Consider the following 16,863-nt stretch of genomic DNA (forward strand, 5'->3'; position numbering starts at 1 on the left):
AGCCCAGAGCCCGATGCGGGGCTCGAACCCGCGGACCGCGAGATCGTGACCTGAGCCGAAGTCGGACGCTTAACCGACTGAGCCACCCAGGCGCCCCTCTAATGTCATTGTATTATTAACTCAAGGATGGGAAGATTGCTTAAGTGCAGTGTCTGGATACATAGAATGAGAGGTGGTAATGGTCTGTTTTTAAACAAATAGTTCCATGCCTACTATAAATATTCTATGGTTATTTGATTAAACACAATATTTTATATCAACAGTAACTTTTATGCAAATAGTTGCTAATTACAACTGAGCCTTCTTTCATTATTAAGCAGGACTTTGATTTGGAGTTGTTCAAATTAAATCTCAGGCTTCACAGTGGGACCTTCTTAACAACACTCTGAAATTTAGAGTTTTCACTTGTTTTCTGCCCTGCAGTGAGGTGTTATTACTTTGAAACATGACAGTCCAGTTCTTTGAGATACTTTATATCCTACTTTCAGTTTTATATCTGAGTTTCTGATAGGAAGTTTTGCTTGTCATTGTCATTGTGAGTGTTTACATTGTGGTATATTGAACCTTCGAACCAGCAGTTACAGAGGTGAATGATAGAGACCCATTTTGGCTTTTTTTTTTTTTTTTTTTTTTTTGGTAGGTAACCTTGATTTAACAGAACTGTTTCTGTCACTAGAAAATGCCTTGCATCAATTTCAGTGGACTGCATTTTCTGATTGATACACTAGGTTTTGTTTCAGGCAGTCTTCTAAAAATGTGTGTACGTTGGAATTATCCCTTCTATCATTCCATCTTTTCAACAGTGGGCAGCATTTTTTTTTTTTTTAATATTTGAGAGATACGTGCTTGTACTTCTGTTTTCAGAGTTAAATAGGTTCTCTTATGTAGTTGCTGTTTAAGATGATTTTTAACATTTTTATATTTAATACTTTTTTAACATTTTGCTTTATGAAACAGTTTTGGATCTCATAAGATTTTGTTGAATGAAAATGGAATGATGATTGGATTGTTTATTCTTCTAAAATTGTTTTCAACAGAATCGTAAGAATGATGAAGCCTCTTATGAAAAGATGTTGAAACTGAGACGAGAGTTTAGTAGAGCCATAACAATTTTGGAAATGATTAAGAGAAGAGAGAAAACAAAACGAGAATTATTGCACTTAACCTTAGAAGTTGTGGAAAAAAGGTAACCTTGCTGCTGTTGTATACTAATGGTAGCTTTAGCTAAATGATGGTCAGAATATAACCAAATGATTTGTTTTATTTTTTGCCATGCTTTAAAACAGTTAAAATGGATTCTTAAATGAAATCTACATTTTTTGAAGAATCCGGGTATTGCTAGTTTTTTTTTAGTTAGATTATCAGTTTGGATTGCGAATTTGGGGTATATTTTTGTGTGTATTATGTGTAGATTCTCTAATACACTTAATTTTTTTTCAGAATCCTTTAGTTTTATTTAGAAAAGAATCTAGAGCTCATTTTGTCCATCCTTTTTATTAAAGTTTCTATTAAAATTTGAGGGAAATGAATGTTTAAATGATTTTATTTTCTAACTAGGTAGAAAACATTTTTTGTTTCAACGCATTTTAAAAATGTGTCTCTAATGCAGTAGTCCTTTTCCTGCATAACTAAGTAGACTAAACTACACCTGACAGAATTTTATGTGATTCCTGAGGTAAGCATTCTAAACATCATTTCCCACTGTTTGAAAATATTAAATATATGAGAAATTTGTCTTCTGTATACCTTAGAGGGTTTTTGGTTTTTGTCTTACTATATCCCGAATATGAACTTCTTTATTCCTGTAAATTTTCTTTCAAGAATAATCTTTTTTTAAAAGAATAATCTGACTAATTAATTAGTTGTGTTCTAGTTAATTGCGATATCATTAGGTTTTTTTTTTTTTCTAATTTATTTTTCAACTACAAAACATTTTCTTATATTTTGTGACCTTTTCAAGATATCATTTGGGAGACTATGGCGGTGAAATCCTTAATGAAGTGAAAATCAATAGATCAGAAAAAGAGTTATATGCCACTCCAGCAACTCTTCATAATGGAAATCATCACAAAGTCCAAGAATGTAAAACTAAGGTGAATATCCTCTGGGGAGAAGCACATATGATAATATTGTTTAGACAATTAGGGGTTTCATCAGCTGTCTTAGTATAGTTTGGTTAAAGAAGAAAGTAATTAACATGCATTAGTTTTTACTATTAGCCAAGCACTTTGCTAGGAATTTTTACATACATATTAACTCATTAATCATTATAGCAGCCCATTGACACAGATTTTATCTCTGAGTGACTTCTAGATTATATAGCTAATAAGTGGCTGATTCGAGATTTAGGTCTAGGTCTAACACCAAAAACCATGTGTTTTTCACTGTGCTATCTGCTTCTCTAGAGAATATGGGTAATTAAAGTTGAGTTGTTATCACTAACCTTAGCAAATCCTGCGTTGTAGTGGCAGGCATCAAAATCTAAGATTAAAGCTTTCTTCATTGAGACTATTTATTATTGAAAGTTATTCTTAGTTTCATTATCACTTCCAGAATTAACTGCTATCTACTTTGAATGATTTGAAGAAGTCCTGTAACTTCCAGATGCTATTTTCTTCGCTAATAAAGAGCCAGATTCAGTGATTAAGTCTTTTAGACTTCAAGAAATTGTATTTATTCAGTATTCACTTGGTACATTAATTAAAGTATTCATTAATAAAACCTTTAAGGAGCTTAGATTTAACTAAGAAATAGGTATTGACTGAGCATTTAGACAGTGGAACTTTGTATATAGCAAGATTTAAAAAGCAACATAGGGTGTTTGTGGAAAATTCATCTTTTAAAAATGTACACAATTCTTTTCCTGGGTTCGTTGTTAAAGGTCAAAGAAGAATGTGGAGCAGGAAGACTCCTCCTTTAATCAGCTGATGTCAATTCAAACACAAAAGTTCTTTCTTATTAATCACAGGCATCTAGCCCACCTACTTGATTCTTTTTAAAACACACTTGCCTCTATAGCCAAAAATGTTATCAGTGCAATAAATGTTATTTTCTAAGTTATTTTTTAAAATCCATTTTATATAAACCAATGCTTTTTCCAAGTATATGATTGGTAGAGAAGATGAAAATCTCAACCTGAAATTACTGACAGAATCAGCCTTTCCTATATTTTAGGTTTTTATTTTAGATCATCTGTAGGATAAACACTCAGAATGTTTACTAGTGTTAGAGATACGGTTGCTCATTCATTGTTGATCCACCCCATTACACATAGCTAACTTTATTTACCTTGTCACACATCCCACCTTAAAATATAGGTAGTTTCGAAGAGGGTGAGGTTCTCTTTTTGGTGCCATAGGTTTAACCATTGTAGGAAACCTAGCTATATCACTAAATAATTTGCCATTTAAGCAACATTTTCATTGTATGTACCATTTTTGACCCTGCAGTAGTTTTAACAAAAATGTGGACTACACGGGAAAATGTAGAACCTCTTAAATATTTTTTCACTTCAATATTGCTTGTACTTTGGTGCTCTATTAGAACAATCATTTCCAAACTTTTTAAGTAGTAGAACCCTATTTATTAAGAGGAATACCACTATGTATGTCAAAACAGATAGTAACAGAGCTTCTCTGCTGAGGGGTGGAAAGCAGGGGGCGCTGGAAACCCACCCCATATGTCAGTCTGGTTGCCAGATGACCTCTAAAGTGCTATCACAGAACTCTAGGGTACTTGAGAACAGTTTGATTACTGTTCAGTTGAGGCAGTAATTCTAAAAAAGCGAATTTTTTTCTAGTTAATAAACTCATTTTCCTCAAAAAGATTACCAGCCATAGACATTTTTAAAAATTGAAAGTAAGTGTAGAAATAAATTAATGAATTTATAATCTAATTCAAGTTATTTTTCAAATAAATTTATTAATCATCATTAATACAGTGGATTTAAATAAAATTAAAATTAAATGTAAGTGCTTTTAAATGCTGGATTGCATAATAATAATTTTTTAAAATCACTAACATCATAGTTAAAGTATAAATAACTATAAAAAGCAAATTTAAGTACCATTATTATTTTTAATCACAACTTGAAAAAAGTAAAACATTTTTCAATTTATGACCACAATTTTTGCATATTAAAAACAGTAAATAAAATCACCTCCTGGGTAAAAATGTATGTTTTTCAAAGAGCAGTATAGTTTTTCATGATTTCTAAAATGATTTTCATTTCTTCCTTTTGGGGGAAAAATCGTCATGTAAACAGCACCCTCATCATTTGTCTTTGAAAGAAGAGGCTTCTGATGTGGTTCGTCAAAAGAAGAAGTACCCAAAGAAGCCTAAAGCAGAGGCTTTGATAACATCTCAGCAACCCACTCCTGAGACATTGCCTGTGATCAATAAGAGTGACATTAAGCAATATGACTTTCACAGCTCAGATGAAGATGAATTTCCACAGGTGCTTGTTTTAAAACTATTTTAAAGACATTTCCTTCTAGTCTTTTATATTGCTATATTTTAAAACATAATTGACCTCTTAGTTTTGATTCTTACTTTCTTCACCTAATGTTGTATAGCATAAACATTTTCCACATTATTTATGTAGCCACTCATGTGGTATTTACTTTCCATTATATTCTCTCAGTTGGATAGAATTTATTCTCTGGAATATTTAGGTGGTTTTCAGTGTTCCTTTTTATAAAAATGAATGTTTCTATTTTTTCCGTCTGTATTTAAAGTAGATTATTAGAAATGAAATTGCTGGGACACCTGGTGGCTCAGTTGGTTGAGTGGCCAACTTCAGGTCATGATCTCAACGGTTCATGAGTTCGAGCCCCACATCAGGCTTTCTGCTGTCTCAGCAGAGCCTGCTTTGGTATTTCTGTTCCTCTCTCTCTCTCTCTCTCTCTCTCTCTCTGCGTCTCCCCCATTCACATTCACATGCATGCTCTCTCTCTCACTCTCCCTCCCTCTGGCTGTCAAAAATAAGTACACATTAAAAAAAAAAAAAATGGAATTACTGAGGGGCATCTAGGTGGCTTAGTTAAGAGTCCAACTCTTGGTTTCAGTTCAGGTCATGATCTAATAGTTGATGAGTTTGAGCCCTGCTTCAGGCTCCGCACTGACAATGTAGAGCCTACTTGAGATTCTCTCTCCCTCTCTGTCTATGCTTACTCTCTCACAAAATAAATAAATAAACTTAAAAAAAAAAAAGTAGAATTACTGAACCCAAAGATTATCAATATTTTAAGATACTTAATACATAATTGTAAATATTCACCAACAATAACCAACAATAATTTTTTTAACAATTTTTTAGCATTTTGTTTTGCAATTTTTTTTTTTAATTTTTTTTTTTTCAACGTTTATTTATTTTTGGGACAGAGAGAGACAGAGCATGAACGGGGGAGGGGCAGAGAGAGAGGGAGACACAGAATCGGAAACAGGCTCCAGGCTCTGAGCCATCAGCCCAGAGCCTGACGCGGGGCTCGAACTCACAGACCGCGAGATCGTGACCTGGCTGAAGTCGGACGCTTAACCGACTGCGCCACCCAGGCGCCCCTTGTTTTGCAATTTTTAATGTAAACTTTGGGCAATAACCATTTATATTTTTTTAATGTTTATTTATTTATCTAAAGAGAGAGGAAGAGAGAGAGTCTGAAGCAGGCTCCACACTCAGCATGCAGCCTGATGAAGGGCTCAAGATCACGACCTGAGCCGATATCAGGAGTTGGACATCTAACTGACTGAGCCACCCTGGCGCCCCTGGCAATAATCATTTAATTATAAAGATTCCAAAGAACTAATGCAAATTGTAAATCATGAAGATAATTCTTTGATTTATATTGCAACAGTTTATAGCAAGATGTTTGCAATTTTAAAAATCTTTTTTTAAGTTTTTACATTTATTTTGAGAGAGAGCATAGGAGGGGCAAAGAGAGAGAATCATAAGCAGGCTCTGCGCCCATCAGCACAGAGTCCACCCAGTATGGGGCTCAAACTCATGAAACCACAAGACCGTGACCTGACCTGAAGTTGCTTAACCAATTCAGCCACCCAGGTGCCCCTGCAATTTTAAATTCTTAATTTCACTTTCACAAGTGCTGTTTTTAAAAGACCTTTATGTATCAAAGGATGAATTTTAAAAGATAAATACATATTTATAGTTTAGCACCTGGTCTGGCAACACCCTCTTTTTTCTTGTCTATATGGTATAGTCAATGTAAAGAGAATGCTATAACAAATACATTTTATTATATTTTAACATTTTTATTTCATTGCTTTAAGAGAAAAAAAAATTCTAACCAACATTACAGACATTTGGAAACAAACTGTTTTATAAAACACTTTATGGTTGTAACTATTTAAAATGTAGAATCGTAAAATGTATTCCCTTTGACTAGACTATGTGTTTTTTTTTTTACTCTTTTATCACTAATTTAGTTTTTCTATCCCAGATATTTTAGCATTCGTATGTATTGTAAAATGCACAAATACAGGTTTTAATTTAGTATGCGCTTGAAAAGCACTTAATGAAATAATTGATTACTTTTGTCAAAGGATCATCCAGTTAGACTCAGTGCATTAAAGAGCCATGGGATATTAATTAGGTGGCCATTTTGGAGGAATGAGGAAAATAATGTCCGAACACATAGTAGTTTTCTGATAGAAAGTGTAGGGAGGGCTTCTAGGCAGAGGAAACAGCATGTAAGTGAGAATTGCTTGCAGTTTGGCATTACTGGAGCATAAAATGCAAAGGGGAAGAGAGGTTGAACAGAATGATGCTTGCAGTAGTAGCCAGGTGGCAGATGACTTCTATCTACCATTATACACACTAGAACATTATTAAAGAATCTTAAGTAAGAAGATGACATGGTTTCAGTAGATATTAATAATAGCCTTATATTGGTGGTACTGAAGAGAGCCTTTAAAGTTTTGCTGTACACTCCCAGCTCTTAAGAATGACACCAGGGGAGGGGCGCCTGGGTGGCGCAGTCGGTTAAGCGTCCGACTTCAGCCAGGTCACGATCTCGCGGTCCGTGAGTTCGAGCCCCGCGTAGGGCTCTGGGCTGATGGCTCGGAGCCTGGAGCCTGTTTCCGATTCTGTGTCTCCCTCTCTCTCTGCCCCTCGCCCGTTCATGCTCTGTCTCTCTCTGTCCCAAAAATAAATAAACGTTGAAAAAAAAAATTTTAAAAAAAAGAATGACACCAGGGGATATTATGACCTATGGAAACTTTTCCTTTAGTGCTGGAATCAGTCCATCCTCCTGATAGTGGGACACACTTAACATATTAGTCATATATTCCTCTCGCATTAGGGGGCTTTTGTTTCTATTCTAAATTCTTGTGTTTATTCATATAGTCCCCAGCCTTCAAACCCACATCAAAATTTCAAATTATATTTTGAAACTTTTAAGTTCCTCTTGAGTCCTTTTACTGGGTCTTTGACAACTCTCATCAATTTTTATAATGGTATCCCCTGTCACTGAAGAATAAGTATTTACCTATACAGTTGGATATTACTCAGTGAGGCAGCTATTTAGGCTGGAACTCTTACAAAATCAGGATTTTATTGCTAAAAAGATCTGTAAAATAATGATGTGCTGCTGCTTTGTCCAGTAAACAAGGAAAAAGAGAATAGGGAGACCTAAGAGAACAGACATTTTAACCAGACTTCTCCAACTGATTTGCAACAGAGCAGAATTAAAGCCCTGTCTTTTCTTAATCACATTTCTGATTCTTCTAATGTCAGCTCTCTCTTCCTGCGTCTCAGACTAAATCCTCGAATCCACTCCTGAAGAATGGTGGTCGGGAGGAAGGGGTGGTATATTTTATGCAAAGAATTTCTGAGATTTTGTGACACTTCCCCTGTGTGTATTTTAGAAGAGGTAGAGGATTTGCAAAGGAACCAAAGTATAAAATTCACATTGGGGATTTCCTTTCAAATTTCAGGTTTGGGGCTTGGTTCCACGGGAAGAAGAATCAGCCCCAGCTTACTGTTTCTGTGTCTCCCCCATAGGGTTGGTGGAGGTATATTGGAACCTCACCAAATGCCTTTCTCCCCTGGATGACCCTGCTCAGTGGTAATTACCACAGTTTGGAAATAATGTGGAGAACACATTTTTCCTCTCAAAATAGGAAGAGAGGGATTTGTGAGGTTCAAAATTTGCAAGTAAATTTGGTTGAGCCAGCGTTGTCAGAAAAAGAGATGTACTCCAAAGTGAAATTGCGAGACTACTGAAACTTAAGTACCAAAACTTTTTTTTTTTTAATTTTAACCATTATGGGTAGAAATTTATCTAAACCTTATTATTTCTCTGCTGTATTAGAGTAATTTGTATATAATTTACTCCGTTTTTGATGACACTTACAAAGTTTGCTCCAAAGTATCAGTGTTGCCCAGGGGTCCACTCAAGTTTTATAGGGATAGTTCACCTAAGATCACATGGTTCCCAGGCAGAGTGCATTTTAATTATGTGACGACTTTTTGAAAGTCTTTATTTTTTTCTTTTGCTGTCAGGCTATGGGCTTATCATTTCTCTTTGCAACCAGTCTGCTTACCTTTAGCAAGCCTTCTGTCCTTTTCTAATTTTTCTGCTTATCATCTGCCAAGTTTAAAACGTTATTTCACTAAACTGTACACCTGAAATATTACATTATATGTTAACTGGAATTTAAATAAATAAAAACTAAAAAAGTGTTTTTAAAAAAGTTAGTAGGGACTCCCTTTGAGAAAAACGTATGACCTTTTATGGCCTTGGAGGGGGCACTATTCATAAACCTTTTTTACTTCCTAGTTTTTGACTTTTATTGCAGGGAAAGAAAGTTATTGGAGAAAAATACATCTGCCTATATAGGTGAACCATAACTGTCAAAATAAAAATATTTATGGCCGCATCCATTATTTAGCAAATATAAGTGGGATATATAAAAACTGTACTAATTCTTTTTAAGTACTTAACGTGTTCAGAATCAATTACACAATACTATGTTAACGTACCTGCAAGAACTAATCCTTTCAAAATAATCATTTTTAACCATAGAAAATCATTGCTAGCCTTTAGCTGTTTGGGGGGAATTTACTGCCTACTATATGTAACATAGGCATACTGTTTGTGATCAGATTCTGATTTTAGATTATTACAAAGATTGATCTGTTGACTTCTGATAACTCCTAAATGGAATGTCTCATGCCTCTTTTCTTTTTAGGTACCATCCCCAGTATCAGAACCTGAAGAAGAAAATGATCCTGATGGTCCCTGTGCTTTCAGGAGGCGAGCAGGATGCCAGTATTACGCTGTAAGAATTTTATTTTTTTGTAGTGTTTTTGTGAACCAGATGTTCATAGGTAACTCTTGTCAGGGTAACTTAGTCTTGATCTAAAAATGGGAAGTCCATCAGCATTTTTTATTTAATATTGCCTATACACATACCAGTAAAAGATGCTAAAAGGTACTTAGTCCTTTTAGAGGATATCCAAAAATCTCATAATCCTTTACTTGGAAATTGATAATTTAGAATTCTAAATTTTAAAAATTTAGTTTTACTTTGGGCTTTAACTGTAGTTTAGCAGTTATGAAAATTTACTGTCACTGCTAGAGTTAGGTAAGCCCAGAATCTCTAATTGAAGTTTTGATAGTTGCTGTTCATTAAAATTTGTTTTAAGCAAGCGCATCCTGTATGTACATACCAAGTAAGTATCAAACATAAAAGGATCATCTTTAAACTCTCCTCATGGCAATATTTTATCTAATAATTATATTCATAACTTTTTGACACACTTAGAAATTGCTTTGTGTTATTAAGTTTTGGTGCAACATTCTATCAGGAGGGACCCTGATTCCCAAATGCTCAGAATTTCAAATAAAGTGTAACTATAGAGTAAATGAGGTATGGCTTGTGGAGACCATTTGCCTTGTTGCATTATGGTAAACATCTACACTTCCAACTTATTTAGGATGTGTGTGTGTGTGTGAGAGTAGTGTAGAAGAGGTAGAAAGTTTTTCACAAGTTACGCTAATGAGAGAAAGAAAAAAATATTATGAAAGGATAGAGAAGTGTTAAGACCCAGAAAAATAGAATAATAAAGGGAATAGGAAGGCAGAGAAATGAACCGTATGTTCTTAAAAGTAAGAAGTGTCAGCCTGACCCATACATGCTTGAAGTACAATTTTTGGTCCAAAAAAACATTTCTTTCTGGTATATCTCAATAGGAAGGTTGTAAATTACTAACTTTCCTATCTCTACTTTTTCTGCCATAGATGTTAAAAGCCATATTATTCTTTAAAGATATATTTCTTTTAAAATATACCCTAAAATATTAAATACACTTTGAGTTACTTTGGTGAGTGAACTTTTGATTCAGTTTTGTAAAATTTTATCTGGTTTTTTACAGATAAAACAATTTTACAGTTTTATATCTAAATTTTAATTGTTCTGTTAATGCTGAATTTTATTTTTATCATGATTTAACCTTTTTTCTTTTCAGATTTATTCTGTGGGTTTTGATTTTCTTTTTTTTCTTTCTTTGCAGCCTCGTTTGGACCAAGCTAACCACTCCTTTGAAAATTCAGAATTGGCAGATTTGGATAAGTTGAGATACAGGCATTGCCTTACAACACTCACAGTCCCAAGAAGATGTATAGGATTTGCAAGGAGGCGAATTGGCAGAGGTGGAAGGTATACTATTTGTCTTGACCTGATTTTTGTTTTACAAGGTAGAAGGGAACTAATTCTTCCAGATAATATTTGGTTTTATATTGCTTTTCAGGGTCATAATGGACCGAATATCCACAGAACATGACCCAGTCCTGAAACAGATAGACCCTGAAATGCTGAATGGTTTTTCAAGCTCTTCCCAAACTATAGACTTCTCTTCTAATTTCACTCGGACCAATGCTTCCAGTAAACATTGTGAAAACAGACTGTCCCTTTCTGAAATATTAAGCAATATCAGATCATGTCGACTACAGTGTTTCCAGCCAAGGCTACTAAATTTACAGGACAGTGATAGTGAAGAATGTACCTCAAGAAAATCAGGGCAGACTGTGAACAATAAAAGAGTTTCTGCAGCATCTGTAGCTTTATTGAACACCAGCAAGAATGGCATATCAGGTAAGCTGTCACTTTGTTAAAAATATATCCTGCTCTTTTTCCGACTTAATTTTCATTATCCACTAAATAAGGGCTCAGGACACTGGGTGTTGTATGGAAACCAATTTGACAATAAACTTCATATATTGAAATAAATAAATAAATAAAATAAATAAATAAATAAATAAATAAGGGCTCAGGGTAAATTTTGAAGGTTTATTTTCATAATCCCATCATGGAAAAGAATTTTATCTTAACCTATTATATTTTTGTTTTCCAGCCTAAGAAACTAAACCCTAGTATTGTGGTTCACATTTTAACCAATGTCATGATACCTATTAAACCAGACTTATATTTTGAGTGTGTGAGCGTGGTATGGTGAATGTGTAGGCAGAATGCATAGGAGTTCCCTATGGATAAAGTGGTTATAAGCTGCTACCAGAGTATCATAACCATAGTGTGCATTTGTTAAAGAAAAGTTTCATTTTTGTGTATATTAACTTTGTTCAAATGTAGGCATTGTTCCTCCAGAGTACCATTGAAAGCTTTCTTTCTGAAAAATGATTTTTTAAGAGTCTTCCTATGAATAGTTGTAATTTTGTCTGGTAGCTAACCTCTGATTGAGACTAGAAAGCATTTTTCATTTTAAGAAACACTGTGGTCAATTTAATATTTTTATGACATGTACATTGTAAATAATGTATAGTATCTAGAAAATCTAAAATGTAATTTTGATTTGTTTTTATCTGTGGATAGTCTTCTCTTTATCACATATATAAGTAGGTATAATTTTGAATATCCTTATGATATATACAAACACTGCATGGTATCCAGAGTCAAAACTAAATGTGACTTGACTCACACTGTTGATATCCTTTCTTCTTGTAAAATGTGAATATTTCTAAATTCTTTCCTGGATGTACATTTTACTAAGTGAAATTATGTTGAACCTCCTTAAAGTGATTTTAAACCATTTTATTTGGTCTCAGTAGTGTTCAGTCATTTTTAGTTACTGGACTGCTTATTTTCAGACTTGACCTAGACATATATCTGTTCAAAGATTATAATGGAAAATTGGATTTGTTTGAATGATTGGAAGTTGACATGTCATTTCTCCAAATTAGTTGGTTAATTTTCTCTTAAACAAACTTAGGTAAGGAAAACGGCATCCTGTTATATAAGGTTCACGAGTTTGCGAAGTTTAATAAGCTTTCAAAGCCGAAATAAATACTAATATGATTTGTGGTGGCAGGCTTCTTAAAAATCTAAAGGTAGTAGGAAGTTCATGAATATTAGGTCAGATTTTATTTCTGCCGACTCCAAGACCATGTTCAAATTATTTAACTGAACTAGAACTCCTGTATCAAAAATTACTCAAAATAATTTTTGCCAAAAGAGGAGTTTAAAAACATCTTGGAGCTCCTATGTGGTTCATTCACTTAAGTTTCCAACTCTTGATTTCAGCTCAGGTCATGAATTCGTGGTTCATGAGATCGAGCCCTGCGTTGGGCTGTATGCTGACAACATAGAGCCTGCTTGGGATTCTCTCTTTCCCTCACTCTCTGCCCCTCCCCCATTCATGTGCTCACTCACTCTCAAAATAAACATTTAAAAAATAAAACATCTAAAAATAGGCATTTATAATTAGATTTAACAGTGGATTGAGTTTCTTCTCTAATAATGTGTACCATAGCAAAATAATGATTTTGTTTCATCTCAACTTGAACATAGCCAGATATTTGCAACTTTCTGCTGTACATTGCCAACATACTCCAGAAGGATTTGACTTGACTCTTGTCCAGAAAATATGTATGGTTGTGTATGTTACAGTATCATCAATACTCTGTATGTATTGATCCAGAATACAACTTAATATAACTTAAATAATTCCATAATAGCTACCTGTAGAATTTTGTGACACTACCATACATCAGCATAAAATAAGCATTTAAAGTATCTTAGGCATGCGATGCCTGGGTGACTCATTTGTTTAAGCCTCCAACTCTTGATTTCAGCTCAGGTCATGATCTCACAGTTTGTGGGATTGAGCCCCAAGTCAGGCTCAGTGCTGACAGCACGGAGCCTGCTTGGGATTCTCCGTCCCTCTCTCTCTCAAAATAAATAAGCTTTAAAGTATCTTAGGCATACGTGCACTTTTTAGGTAACTTAAGTGACAAATACGTGATGTTAACATCATAGACAGTAAGGATTTTTATTTTTTGCCTTTCCCCTACCATTAAAAAAAAAAAGTGTTCTTTTTGGTCTGTATTAATTTTTCCTGCCTTACATTTTTTAGTATTCTCAACAGAGTACCATTTCCTTCTTTCTTTGACAACTCTAGGCTTAAGCAACAGCTAAGCTACATAGAGTCAGTGTTTTTAAGTAGAATTTGTCAAATATATGTTTAAATCTGTTACTAGAGTAAAGGATTTTGTTTGAAATTTTCCTTCTCTGCTGTGACCATCTAGTCATGGAGGCCACAAGGTTTTAGTTTTGTTTTCAATAAATATGTTAGGTTTCAAAATATTAGGAACAGGTATATAAATGCATAATGGAACAAGTCTTTTAACAGCATTTTTGTAAAAAGTTGAAAAGCTCTGACAATTTGAGGTACCCATTTGCACCAGTGTATTCCATTACAATTCAGTAAATTTTGATAAGAATTCTTTCATCTATCTAAAGAGAAGGATGTAGTAGTTTTTAAAAAGTTACATTTTTATATTTGATGGACAGAGACAAAAGAATTGAATCTTCGTAGATTTGATTTCTTTTAATCTTTGTCTTTATTAATACTGTTGCCTTCTGCTTCTTCTTAATGGACTTGGTCATGAGAGCATGTGTGTCTTTAAGAGTTTAACAAAACTGACACAGGACCATATTTTTATGTTGCAGAGTATGTCACTGATCTTGGCAATTATAAGTACTGAATTTTCTGTTTCACAGCTGGGAAATCTCAACAAATAAAGGGTTTAATCAGAAGTAGAAACTGCGGCTGCTTGGGTTGCTCAGTTGATTAAGAGTCCTACTCTTGATTTTGGCTCAGGGTCATGATCTCAAGGTTGTGAGATCGAGCCCTGCATTGGGCTCTGGGCTGGGTGTGAAGCCTGCTTAAGATTCTCTCTTCCTCTCTTGGGGCGCCTGGGTGGCTCAGTTGGTTAAGCGTCTGACTTCGGCTCAAGTCATGATCTCGCGGCTTGTGAGTTCGAGCCCCATGTCAGTCTCTGTGCTGACAGCTCAGAGCCTGGAGCCCGCTTCAGATTCTGTGTCTCCTTCTGTCTACCTCTCCCATGCTCATGCTCTGTCTTTCTCTGTCTCTCAATAATAAATAAAAGTTTAAAAAAAAAAAAAAAGATTCTCTATTCCTCTCTCTCAAAAAAAAAAAAAAAAGAAATATAAACTCTATACCTTTGACCATAATATTTATTTATATCCCAAGTTTCTTAGTTCTTAGAAAAAAAAACTTGAACTTGAGAGCTAGTGGCGAAGAATATTCCTACTTTTATGCTGTTAATAACCCAGTTAATATTTTTCAAGTCCTGGGGCACCTGGGTGGCTCAATCATTGAGCATCTGACTGTGGCTCAGGTCATGATCTCATGGTTTGTGAATTCGAGCCCACATCTGGCTCTCTGCTGTCAACACAGAGCCTACTTTGGATCCTCTCTCCCCCTCTCTGCCCCTCCTCCACTCACTTGCACACACTCTCTCTCAAAAATAAATACACATCTAAAAAAATTTATTTTTCAAGTCATAATTCCTGTGTCCTAAAGAATATCTAATTGTTATTTTTGATATCATACTTAAAGGACTTAAATTAAAATGTATGTCCTGGGTATTAGAACTAGAACTAAAGACTTCATTTTAAAGCAAAGACATATCTTATTAACTATTAAGTAAAGTAAAGATCTGTTTTCTTAATTGAAAAACTCTTTTCAAAGAATAGAAGTAGGACAGAGAAAGGAAAGATGGATTGTGCTGAACATGGCAAGTGAATAACCAAAGATAGATAATGATTTAGAATTATTATATGGAAAGCACTCTGTTAAGTGTTTAAAAGTTGCGAGATTTTGTAAGACAATAATCCCTACCTTCAATGAGCTTACAGCACAGGGCAAGTATTACATTCTTTATATAAATAGATCAAAGTTTTTAGTCATTTGAAACTACACTATTATTTAGCTCTTTTTTTTGAGATATTGTTCTTAAATCCCAAACTCCGAAATGAAATTGTATTTCACATCTAACAGTAGCTTTGCTTGGGGCACCTGGCTGGTTCAGTCGGTAGAGCATGTGACTTGATCTTGAGGTCATGAGTGCAAGCCCCATGTTGGGCATAGAGATTACTTTAAAAATGAATGAATGAATGAATGAATGAAGCAAGCTTTGTTCAGATTTGAAGAGATGGATTAGTTTACATTCAGTCTTGGTTTTGACTAATGCATGGTTGCAAATGAACGCTTTTTTTCCTCATCTTAGTGTACTGAGTAGGTACCAGCACCCTTTTTTTAAAAAAAATTTTTTTTTTTCAACGTTCATTTATTTTTGGGACAGAGAGAGACAGAGCATGAACGGGGGAGGGGCAGAGAGAGAGGGAGACACAGAATCGGAAACAGGCTCCAGGCTCTGAGCCATCAGCGCGGGGCTCAAACTCCCGGACCGCGAGATCGTGACCTGGCTGAAGTCGGACGCTCAACCGACTGCGCCACCCAGGCGCCCCATACCAGCACCCTTTTTGATCAGCTTCAAATATCTTACCATTACCAATTTGTAAGAACATCAATTTGAACAGTGTTCCAACAGAAATTCCTGATTTTTTGTTTCTTTTTCCATTCTTTCTTTTTTTTTTTTTTTTTTTAATGTTTATTTGTTTTTGAGAGAGCACAGCTCCATGCAAGTGAGTGGGGAAAGGGCAGAGAGAGAGGGAGACAGAGAATCCCAAGCAGGCTCTGCACTGTCAGTGTGGAGCCCCACGCAGGGCTCAAACTCAGGAATCCTGAGATCACAACCTGAGCTGAGATCAAGAGTTGGACACTTAACTGACTGAGTCACCCACATGCCCCCCACCATTCTTTCTTAAATTTCCATAAAATGTTTGCAAGTATAAAAAGTTCTTCAATAGATAGAACTACATTTTAACAATGAGCTAAGGTATTCACAAGGATTTATTTTTTGAGTTAGGATTGCTTCCAAAGGTGAGAAATAGATTCAGATTTCAGAAATTAAAAAGATTTTAGTTTGATTGCTAAAGGAAATAATATTCAAATTTCAGTTGTAACTATTTAGGTTGGGTGTCAGAAGTTTAAATGCGTCTTTGAAGATTTCATCTTTGGGGGCGCCTGGGTGGGTGGCTCAGTCGGTTAAGCGTCCTACTTCGGCTCAGGTCATGATCTCATGGTTTGTGAGTTTGAGCCCCACATCAGGCTCTGTGCTGATAGCTTAGAGCCTGCTTCAGATTCTGTGTCTCCCTCTTTCTCTGCCCCTCCCCCTGCTTATGCTCTGTCTCTCCCTGTCTCTCAAAAATAAATAAATGTTAAAAAAAAAAATTAAAAAATAAAAAAAAAGATTTTATTTTTTTTTTAAATCTCTATACCAGCGTGGGGTTCAAACCTACAACCGCAAGATCTAGAGTTACACATTCCATCAACTTAGCCAGCCAGGTGCCCCTTAAATGGGTCTTTATTTTTTTTATTTTCACATTTCATTTGTTCCTTATTCCTTATCCCCCTCACCCTTCACTCCTGACCTCGCCTCCCATCTTCACCCTTTCTACCCA

At 35.0% G+C, this 16,863-nt stretch overlaps 1 protein-coding gene across 3 annotated transcripts in view; it reads left to right on the plus strand.

Moving 5' to 3' along the window:
• EPC2 (enhancer of polycomb 2) overlaps window positions 1–16,863 on the plus strand; it is a 121,296-nt gene that overhangs the window by 92,279 nt on the left and 12,154 nt on the right. For 2 of the 3 annotated variants that reach the window (XM_040475006.1, XM_040475005.1), the window contains exons 5-10: window positions 1,038–1,186; window positions 1,961–2,093; window positions 4,265–4,456; window positions 9,208–9,297; window positions 10,532–10,677; window positions 10,769–11,112. In XM_040475006.1, coding sequence (XP_040330940.1) covers window positions 1,038–1,186; window positions 1,961–2,093; window positions 4,265–4,456; window positions 9,208–9,297; window positions 10,532–10,677; window positions 10,769–11,112 — 1,054 coding nt within the window. The remainder of the gene's footprint in view (window positions 1–1,037; window positions 1,187–1,960; window positions 2,094–4,264; window positions 4,457–9,207; window positions 9,298–10,531; window positions 10,678–10,768; window positions 11,113–16,863) is intronic. The other variant, XM_040475007.1, reaches the window with a different exon arrangement.

The sequence above is a fragment of the Herpailurus yagouaroundi genome, unplaced genomic scaffold (genome assembly GCF_014898765.1).
Source record: "Herpailurus yagouaroundi ecotype Mexico unplaced genomic scaffold, PumYag 140, whole genome shotgun sequence".
In the NCBI taxonomy this organism is placed as follows: domain Eukaryota; kingdom Metazoa; phylum Chordata; class Mammalia; order Carnivora; family Felidae; genus Herpailurus; species Herpailurus yagouaroundi.